Here is a 10997-nt window from a genome sequence, read left to right on the forward strand (position 1 = left end):
CCCCCCCCCTCCTTGTCCCCCCCCTCGCTCCTCGTCCCCCCCCTCCCCTTGTTCCCCCCCTCTCCTTGTCCCCCCCCCCTCTCTCCTTTCCCCCCTCTCTCCTCGTCCCCCCCCTCCCCTTGTCCCCCCCCCCTTATCCCCCCCTCCCTCTCCTTGTTCCCCCCCTCTCTCCTTTCCCCCCCCTCTCCTTTCCCCCCCCCCTCTCCTTGTCCCCCCCCCTCTCCTCGTCCCCCCCCCTCTCTCCTCGTCCCCCCCCTCCCCTTGTCCCCCCCCCCTTGTCCCCCCCCCCCTCTCCTTGTCCCCCCCCTCTCCTCGTCGCCCCCCCTCTCTCCTCGTCCCCCCCCCCTTGTCCCCCCCCCCCTCTCCTTGTCCCCCCCCTCTCTCCTTTCCCCCCCCCTCTCCTTGTCCCCCCCCTCTCCTCGTCCCCCCCCCCTCTCTCCTCGTCGCCCCCCCCTCCCCTTGTCCCCCCCCCTCCTTGTTCCCCCCCCCTCCTTGTCCCACCTCTCTAAGTCTGCCTCTCTGAGGCAGCATGCGTTAAGCATTCTTGAGTGTCAGTGGAAGTCTACTCGGGGATTATTCATTACGCGTATTGTCGTACGTGTATCTTCTCTCCAGATATCTGCGGTATGGAGCCATTGGGTCCGTCATCGCCAGACAGTTTCTGCATGGGTTCTATGGTGAAGGTAATGATGACACACCATCGTACGTCAATCATAGTTACACCGACATGCCGTCTCCCGTTTTGGAAATTGTGTATCAGCTCCGATCAGTCATAGCAATGCAGGTGGTTTGATGGCTCACAGTTGACGTTTAGAGCAAAGATCCTAGGTCCAGTGGCCTTTGTGTGAAGTGTATCCGTTATCAGTCCTCCCATTCTGCACGGGTTTCTTCGGGGTTTTCCGGTTACCTCGCATCGCTAGAATCACGCACAGCGTAACTGGTGTTGGTCAAAACAGCCCAATGCTGAAACATGACCTGAAATATGCTCAATTGGGATCACACAGCAGTAGCAGCAACATTGTTCCCTACTGCAAAATCTTGGCAGGACCCTCCTGGGTACACAGGTGAAATCAAAATCAGATTACGGTCATTTCCCGCTTTGGCCCAGGAAGGGGTTGTGCCAGTAGAGTCGTGACGTTAGTGCCGGTGTGCCCCCCAGGGAGCCAGTATGATGCGAGCGGCGTCCACAAGCCGTGGTGGAGGAACGCGACGCGCGAGAAGTTTGAGGAGCGGGCGCGCTGCCTGGAGCATCAGTACGGGAACTACTCGAGCGGCGGGCTCGCCGTGAACGGCACGCGCACGCTGGCGGAGAACGTCGCCGACAACGGAGGCCTCGACACCGCCCTGCATGTGAGAGCGCCGCCCCGTGCCAACGCGTTCACAAACACAGGGCGCCTGGAGCGGGCCGGTGGGGCTGAGTGCTGTTAGCAGAGAGCGTCTATGAAGGCCGACGTGGCACAAGAGGGGGTGGGTGGCGAGCACCATGCCCGGCCGCCTTTGTTTCCCGAGTGGCGATGTTTACACACCGGACCAGGTACTAATTTTTTAGGCTGAGTCAACCTTTGGGTAGGCCCAGAACCTGTTAAAATAATCGTCACTGGTGTTGGCTGTGAGCAGAAATCGAACTCTGTTCACCGGGTTCGTAGCGCAGCGCACTAACTGACCGCTACGCTACCACTTCCCACATTGCATTGACACACACACAGACATACAGTGACACAAAGACGAAGATGCCCACGAACCCCAATCAACATCGCACCCCCGACCAACCCCGCTAATGGCACTTGCTCCTTCTGGTGCGCAAGTTGCTCCAACACATCGCCACGGTGGCGAGCTGTTGACTACCTCACCTAGTATACAGGAGGTCGTGGGTTCAAACCCAACCCCGACGCCTGTGTATTTGAAGTTTGTATGTTCTCCCAGTGGTGGCATGGATTTTTCTCCGGGTCCTCTGGTTTTTCTCTCCACATTTAGAACCAACGTGTATTTTAAGTATTTTCCTCTATGTTCATGTGATTATAGCCATTTCGTTAAGCTATTATTTCTGGCCAGGTCACTTCTGGAAAAAGAGCTGTATAGTTCAGTGGGCCTTACCTGGTCAAATAAAAACATTGTTTAGTTTTTTTTTTATTTTGAAAGAAAAACTGTGGTGGCCGTCCTCTTGGGCGCGTTCCCTCCTTGGGCTTCCACTCCGCCGTTAGTCTCGACCACCGGCCACCAATCCCTCCTTGCCGTGACACGTTCCGCCCAAGCCCCACTCACTGTTATTATTAAATATTTTAAACATCCCTTGATGCCCACGACCACAGCAATAAAATATCAAACTGCTCTTGAAAAGTAGCTGTTAACATTTGTAAGGAGGCACCTCTGTGCCAGTTATTGTTCTGGAGAAAGTTTTGGCCGAAAACCAAAAACCATCGCGGGTTACAAACTGAAAATGGTGGCAGCGAGGTCACGAGAACGCCTCGATACAATACCACGCGCCATGCAACAGCGGCACGAGCTGCAACACGTCATTACAAGGGTTGTAAAATAGGTCTCTTAGAATTGTTTGGGCTTATAAATGGTCAATAAGCTCAAAATAAGTTAAATGTGGAGGCCGCTGCCGATGACTGCAGTGTTACAGCTGTCGAAGCGAGGTAGTCGCATGACGGCAATTCCCAAGGTCACATTGAGACTCGCGGTCATTCCCAGCATCCTGCTTCTCAAGGGCCGACGCAGTTGTGGTGCCGGGAGTGATGATAAAAAGTGTCGTGAGACTCAGTGAGGCTTTCTTCGGTAAACGAGAGGAATAATAATGAGAAATAATGTATCGGAACATTTTCAAACTGTTCACAAGTGTCTAATGAGTTGTGTGTGCGGTGCTGTGTCAGGCCTATGAGGACTGGATCGCCAAGAACGGAGAGGAGCCACAGCTGCCCTTCCTCGGCCTGAATGCTCGACAGACGTTTTTCGTCAGCTTCGCTCAGGTGCCCCACTCCCTGCACCCAGCGCTCCGCTCCGTGCCGCGTCACCGCCGCTCGGCACAGCCCCTCGCACCTGCCACTTAAGGATAAACAACCGTGCGCGTACGAGAAGCACGGGCGTGCGCACGTCGACTCGCACGTAGGCACGCTACGTACGGCGCACTCGTGTTCCCTGTGGCTCTCAGCACTGTCACACAACAAATGTAAAACCTGCGCATGTTACTTTCTTCTGAACAGCTAAATTAATCGTTCGTGTTGCCACTGGGTTTGTTTTGCTTACAGCAAAAAGTAGCCTTTTCATGCAATTTTAGATAAATCATTGCTTATATGTTGTTAAATTGAAAAAATACATAACTTTTTATGAAACCTGCTCTAGGAAACCGGTAGCAACACGGCTGTGAGTGAGCTACGCGGGCTCCCAAAGTGTAACATGTGTAATGGGTTCCGGAGACACTTGTAGAGGTAACTTATTTATTACAATGCAAAACCTCAACAGTCCTGATACTCTGTTACAGCCTAGGTACACAGCCTAGGTACACAGCCTAGGTACACAGCCTAGGTACACAGCCTAGATACAGAGCCTAGGTACACAGCCTAGGTACACAGCCTAGGTACACAGCCTAGGTACACAGCCTAGGTACACAGCCTAGGTACAGAGCCTAGGTACACAGCCTAGGTACAGAGCCTAGGTACACAGCCTAGGTACACAGCCTAGGTACACAGCCTAGGTACACAGCCTAGGTACAGAGCCTAGGTACACAGCCTAGGTACACAGCCTAGGTAGACAGCCTAGGTAGACAGCCTAGGTACAGAGCCTAGGTACACAGCCTAGGTACACAGCCTAGGTACACAGCCTAGGTACACAGCCTAGGTACACAGCCTAGGTACACAGCCTAGGTACACAGCCTAGGTACACAGCCTAGGTACACAGCCTAGGTACACAGCCTAGGTAGACAGCCTAGGTACACAGCCTAGGTACAGAGCCTAGGTAGACAGCCTAGGTACACAGCATAGGTACACAGCCTAGGTACACAGCCTAGGTACACAGCCTAGGTACAGAGCCTAGGTAGACAGCCTAGGTACACAGCCTAGCGACGCAGCCTAGCGACACAGCCTACTCTTAGCGTACCTGACTCTAGCTACGCTCTGGGGTCCTCCGGCTATAACTACCCTAGGGGAGGCTACCTGACCCGACCCAGCCAAGGTGCGGCTCTAGACTCTGGCTTCCTCGGAACTCGCCCTTACAAGGACGTAGAGCCGGGAGTCCCAGAGTCCCACCACTGGCCCGCACAACGTCCCGGCCCTTACAAGGACAAGCGGGACGAGGGGGTCCAGGGTCCTAAGCTGGCTGGTCTTGGGGCTTGAGCTGCGACTGGCCCCGATCGGCCAGGGAGTGGCCCTTTTATGCCTCTTGCCCAACGAGGGGTGGGGTTGTGTGTGCCCCCAGATAGCCCACAGAGCGCACACAGCCCCCCCCCCCCCCGTTGGTGGCGCCAAGGGGCTTAGCTGTCTGGGTTGCCTGGGATCGTAGGGCCTGGCGCCGAGGGCTTATCTGCCTAGGATCCTAGAGCCCCCAGCAGCCCCTCCCCTCTTGGGCTGGCACAGTGGCCCCTCCCCTGGGGGTCCAAGCTACCTGCTGGTAAGTGTGGCCCATCTATGGCACTCCACATGTGACGAGAGTTGGTGGTTGGGGAACCATCTTCTAGGATTGTCAACCAAACCCAGACATGCTCGTCAATCAACCTAGGCCTACCATTCCTCTGCGGTATCCTAAATACAGGAATTCTCTGCTATATGTTAAGGATGTGTTCCTGCTACTTAACTCGAAATTACTTCAAGTGAATTCTAATTTCCCATAGACATAATGTTAAAATCAGAGGTTGCGTTCCTGGCCAACATTTCTGGAATAAAATATGTGTGACTAAATGTCATGAAGTGCACAAAAATGCATATGATTAACATATATTTTAACTCATGATAAATACAAATAATTAGGTAAAACTTATCAGAGATGGATTAAGAGCTTGCTGATCGAGTGCTCTAGGGGTGAGCAGTGGTGGAGTTACGCAGACGAAGGGGCAGGGTCTCTCCTGCCTCTACAATGACGCTGGAGCCGCAGGAATATTCACTCGAGAAAGCTGCCTCCCTTCTGGGCTCTTCTTCAGACATTCTGGCCTGATTGCAGAACTTAAAGAAATCTGTCCCAAGGCAGCTGGACAGCATTTTTCATCTTCTGCTGGTACAGCTTCTTGTAGCAGTGAATGCCAGTGAACATTCGTGGTGGTGGTGGTGGAGGTATTGATTTATTGGCTCTACCTCAGCTCGTTGTTACAGCTGCATCCTTGCCATGGGACTCCAGCAGCTCCACCATGTTGTCCGACATAGTGGAGTCCAGCTTGCGTCTACTGTCCAGTATTACATTGCAAAATAGTCCGTTTTCACAGCGTGCGTTCCTCGCTTAAAAATTGCTCAATATGTTGTGCATTTTTTTATAGAACGCATATGCGAAACATTAAACTTATGAGGAAATATGTTCCCTAATCCATCAGCAATGTATATAAGCGAACTAATCGCAGGGAAATCCTGTAAATGCTCAAAACGAGACCAATAGGAGATCTTGGTAAATCTCTGTTCCTACCACCTGAATACAGATGCGAATTCCGTGACGGGTGGCTTCCCCAGCGGGTAGCATTGGTTTCTCTGTTCTCATGTCCATCTGGCCACCCTCCTTGTGTCTCCATCCAGTCCCTGTGCTCCGCGGAGACGCCGGAGCACCTGCGGGAGACGCTGGCGACAGCCCCCACCAGCCCGTCTCGCTTCCGTGTGCTGGGGGTCCTCTCCAACTCCGCCGAGTTCTCCAAGGCCTTCGCCTGCCCCCAGGGCTCCGCCATGAACACGGAGAAGAAGTGCCGCGTGTGGTGAAGGTGCCCGTGGGAATGGACAGCGGCGGCTGCGGGAGCAGCGTGCCGTCCCGCCACAGCACGTCTGCTTCGAGTCGGTTTGCTGTTGCCACTCGGTCCAATGAGCCCAGACCAGATATATTACTTGTCGGTACCACCTGAAGCAGCAGCGCTTCCGTGGGTTACAATTTGTGTGCCCAATGACTGAAGTGATAACCATTCGTAATGAGTGGGTTATCAAATAATCCACTCGTATTGGCAGTATAAAAACGTTGGCATGTTACCTTGGGTGGTACAAATTTTTGCTCTGGTCCATGGATTAACACTCAACCCATTTCGATTGGTTATAATTAACCGTATTTGTGAGGTATTGCACATCTCAAGAGATTAAACACAGACGGCCAATCGTGCCACCAAATCAAGAGGTTTTAATCCTTGTTAGGCCTCGCCAATACAATTGGCTTAAACGTGTTACTTTGAACCTAATTAGGAAATGCTCTTTCATACGAGCAGTCATTTTTATACTGATTCTTGTGTTTAAAACAAAACACATTCGATAACTTTTTAAAGAAATGCAATAGGGGCAGTGATTGTTCCCTCGGTTGGATGACGTCTTCGAGCGCCATCGACCCCGAACCCCGTTGAACTGGCACGGCTTCCCCGCTCCCCGACCACAGCATCGTGCCTTCCGCGGCAGCACTCTCTCGCAGCTACAGATTTTGAACATGCGTGGCAGAGGCTTCGCTGTCGTTTTCCCCGAGAGCATTTTATCCACATTTTTGTAAGTTAACATGTAGATGCACATCAACGTGTTTGTTCCGTTAACGTAGCTGTAGTCAAGTTTTAATGCTCTTTAGTATAAGGCGTAACATTTAAGATAATTTGCTAAATAATTAGTGAGTTGATTACACGCAACTGTGTGTTCTCAAACTGTGCTTTAAACGTTGATGCTGTCACAGATTCGATTGGCTGGTACACACATCACCCCCACGAGTCATAGGGCATCGATTTTGCTTGGGACAGGAGGAGGGTTCTTGGCAAACAGGAGGGAAGTGGAGCGTTGCGTAGGCTTCCCACGGTCGGTCATTGGACCCCAGATATTCGGTCGTGGGTTGACGCTGCCCCACGGATTGCCCGAAAACCGAAGAGACCAATGGTTGGAGGCAGTGCGCGCACGTGGCCTTACTTGGTGGTGGTGTAGTCGTAGTTATCGCTGCATGTGAACGGTACGTATTATCAATTGTTTTATTTCGTTTTTATTTGTTATCGTTGTAATTGCTGGATAATCGTTTAGCCGCCTGTGTTTCACTCGTTTGCTTTGGTTTGTTGTTGTGTTAAGAAATGTTTCAAAACCTGCACCTTAGTGAGCAGCCCCACGCCCGTTTACGCCCAACAACATCCTCGCCATGGACAGCAACCCCAACGCTAACCACATACTGGTTATCCGCACCGTCACCATTGGAGTCATCGCAATTAAAATGCTGTAGGGTTTATCGAATGAGTTCTGAATTGTCAAGTAACCTGCGTAAGGCCGCAAGCCCTTGTCGTGACCGCTGGCCGAGCCGGGAGCTCGCCGTCACGCGATCAGTACGGCGCGCTGCTCATTAAACAACAAAGCTGGAGTGCGATCGCTCTCACTTCCATCTTAAAGGATGGAAACGACTTTGAGAGCGCGAGCACGGGGAAGGCTGGGTAGGGGAGAGCGAGCTGGAGGGGGTTCGGAGGAAATGAAGGGACGACCCCACTATCGACAGACCCCCAGTGCTGCTGGTTGACGGGGGAAACAAGTTTACCCGCGAATTGTACGAATGTGAACATTCCCTGGGGCCTGTTCACATGTCCACTGCTCACGACTTGTGACTGAGCTTGGCCTTAGCACCATCGGCCAAGGATGATGCATAGTGGACGGGCTGGGTGGGGAATGCATTCCGGGCAGTGTTGCTGCTGCCGAGCGATGTTTGTTTGTCGGTCCCTCTGAGGGTTTCCTTGTGGTCTGCCATTTAGAGAAGCACACTTACTGCACACGGTATCTGATTCCTGACAAGAGAGTGGATTTTGGATGGTGATATGTGGCCCTTTGGGGTTACATTAAATGTAGAGTTGCTGGACAATGCAGCAGTAAAGTTAAAGATTCTATTCAGAGTAAAGCATGTTTTGTGAAATGTCCCATTTTGGTTGAAAATTTGCACTTTGAATATGTTTTCAGATGTTAGACTTGCTCAACTGCAACGTTGTGTACCTTTTAATGCCACTTCTGTATCGTGTTTTTGCGCTCCCTGTAGTCAACATGCAAACAATCATGCCACTACTGGACAGTGTGCAGACATTGAACTGAACTTTGACAAGTCTCACACTGCAATTCTCGATGACAGAGCTTCTTGCACTATGTCGAAACCATAGTCGGCTCTACCTCTGCTCACGGTAGCCTGTCACCTGCTGATCATGTACTGTATGTTGCAGTTCTTTTGCGCCGTACGTAGCCAACTGTGCTAATCGGAGATGTGGGAGAAAGACAACAAAATTATTTTGATCAAATCAATGCACAATATCAGTCTCATTTCAATTGTAGGAAATAATACAAATGGACATGTGCTCGGCAATCACCGCCGCCTCCTGGGAAACGAATGCTACGCGCCGAGTCACGCCGTGCCGCACAGGGACAGCTGCCCACGGGGAGACGCGTCGTTACACGAGAGAGATGCGAATGCTCGTCCGTTCATTCGTCATAAAGTAGTGACGACCACTAAAGTGTCTCGCACAAATGTCTCTCGACGTTCTACGGCGTGATCCTGAGAGACTTGGAGACGCCCTGACCCTTGCAATGGGAATGCACGCCGCGTTGTTCGGCTTCAGCACGGCTCGTTGCCCCTGCCCAAGTTGGGGCAACGCTGGTAAATCCACGTTTCCGTGGTGGGCGCGAGTTTTCACTGTTGACATCACACCAGGTGGGGTACTGTTTTATTTTTAATGAAGGAGTGATGGGCTCAGTTAACCCCCAACCAAGATTTTAACTTGCGTTCATCCCTTTCCTTGCCAAATACTCTAACCACTGACCCACTCAGCCAGATAATATACAAGACACTTATACAGAACAAAACGATGGTCAGTCGCACGGTGAAATGAGTAAATACGCAGACCAGACGCCTCCACATAAAAAAAAAATGTTTACACATCCAATCAGCCACAAAGCCTTCTGGGAGCACATAGCGGCATTGGTTTAGCACGAGCAAAAGTCTGTACTGGCTTCAACATTCAGTTGTCTCATCAGGCCTGGATGAATCCATGCTGGGGAACAACCAGATTCCCATAGGCAAGGACCCTTATGTTAGATACGGATCCTCGTTTTGACACGCAACTATACTGCATGGAATTTAACATAAATAACTCGTGAGGGTTGGTAATTATAACTCCATGGTGATATTAAAAAGGCAAGTTGAGACATTGGGTGGCCCGTAAACATGAGTTTTGTTGGGATTAGGATGCTGGATCCCAACACCCATGAACCAAACCCCGTGTCCTTCGGTGAGTCAAGTTGAGGCCTCCGCTGTAGCACCGCCTGGCTCGACACGCTGCGTGTAGCTATCGCTGCCATGTGCCGTGTTCATTTGATTCAAGCTAATTGCCTCATCCTACCCACAAACCCCGCAGTCACCCGTGTTCACGTTCAGGGTGACTGGAGGCTTCCTCAGCTGTTGGCAGCGGGGTTTTAGAATCGAGCGGTATTTGCTGCTTTCACGTTTTGCACAAATGGACAGTCGATTTTCTTGAAGAGTTGATTGATGGATCGTTGATTTCATAGTTTTGTGAGACTAATTGTTTCGTATCCCAACGTTGACCCTGAAATGTGTGTACAATAAAATTGTTACCCAAATATAAAATCACGCAACTTTCAACATAAGAAACGATTAATGTCGCTGTCATCACATTCAATGCTGCTGGAAATGCAGAGTTGCATTGTACTTGCCACTGTTGTGTGAGATTCTGTTTGAGAATAACTGGCGTGACAAACGTTCCAGATGTTAAGTAAACATTTGTTGGGGTGATACTACGTAGATAAGACGAACATTTTATATTCAGTTTGGTTTTATGGGGGTGTCTGGATACTGGTGAGAGATTCGCAATATAATCCTTGTTAACTAGGAGTAATTTTTTTCTGCAATAAAATGATCTGCAAATACCTGAGCCTTATTCATGCTTGATCAATGAAGGCAGCGGAGCGGAGCAGCGGTAGCGCCCATACCAAGAAGTCCTGAGTTCGATTCCCACCTCGGGTGCTTTTCTGCGTGGAGTTTGTATGTTCTCCCTCTGTTCTGCATGGGCTTCCTCAGGGTTCTGCAGTTGTCTCCGATAGCTAACTGGCATTTAGCCAATACCAGTTATGTTGTATGTGTTTTTTTACGTCCTCCACATGCTCAAAGAAATTTACTACAAATTACTCAATGAGAGTACACAGCAACATCGCCCCCATACTGCGAAAACTTGGCAGGAGCCTCCTGCTCAAGTGAGGCTTTTCGAGGTAAATAATCCTTAACGTTCAATGGGCCTAACTGCCCTAACATGACAGAATGGGACGACTAAAGCTCTCCTGGATAAATGCCATTGCCACAATGTGTTCTTGCAAGAGCACGAATGCATGTGAATGGACCACCGTGTTGACTGCCATTTTCATAATGCGTTAACTGTCTTGGCATGCCCCTGAAGTCGGCGGGGGGGGGGCACCCCAAACCTTCAAAAAACAGCCCCCCCCACCCCCTTGTTAAATATCCAAATGGTGACAAGAGTCGGAGTGTCCTCTCTGCTCAAGTGGAGCGATTATAATCTCTGTCGATAAATCCCATCGGAGCAGAAGAGCGAGTGCAAGGCTGTGAAAGAGAGTTTTATTAACACAGCCACATGTGCCGTTTTCCTTATCCAAACCACCGTTTCTGAATAACTGGTGGGCCATGTTTGCTAAACTTTTTGAGCGAGTGGTCTGGATTCTGCTGCTCGGGGTTGTTGTGCGTGCAACGCTGTACACCTCCACGTGTTGCTCATTCCAAGTGGAGCGCCGGGCCGCTCCACGCACGGAGCCGCTCTGCATCGGAAGTGGAACGAAGTGCAGGAGACCGAAGCCAGTTCACGAGTTTAGGCG

The 10997-nt window shown here is 50.9% G+C and overlaps 1 protein-coding gene across 3 annotated transcripts in view; it reads left to right on the plus strand.

Annotated features, from left to right (window-relative positions):
- Window positions 1–10043, plus strand: part of LOC144722568 (endothelin-converting enzyme 1-like) — a 55985-nt gene extending 45942 nt beyond the window's left edge. For all 3 annotated transcript variants that reach the window (XM_078600749.1, XM_078600751.1, XM_078600750.1), the window contains 4 exons: window positions 616–683; window positions 1160–1350; window positions 2874–2969; window positions 5712–10043. In XM_078600749.1, the coding sequence (XP_078456875.1) occupies window positions 616–683; window positions 1160–1350; window positions 2874–2969; window positions 5712–5888 (532 nt within the window). In that variant the 3' untranslated portion in view covers window positions 5889–10043. The remainder of the gene's footprint in view (window positions 1–615; window positions 684–1159; window positions 1351–2873; window positions 2970–5711) is intronic.
- Window positions 10044–10997: the final 954 nt, after the last annotated feature.

This window comes from Lampetra planeri, chromosome 15 (assembly GCF_965212315.1).
Source record: "Lampetra planeri chromosome 15, kcLamPlan1.2.h2, whole genome shotgun sequence".
In the NCBI taxonomy this organism is placed as follows: domain Eukaryota; kingdom Metazoa; phylum Chordata; class Hyperoartia; order Petromyzontiformes; family Petromyzontidae; genus Lampetra; species Lampetra planeri.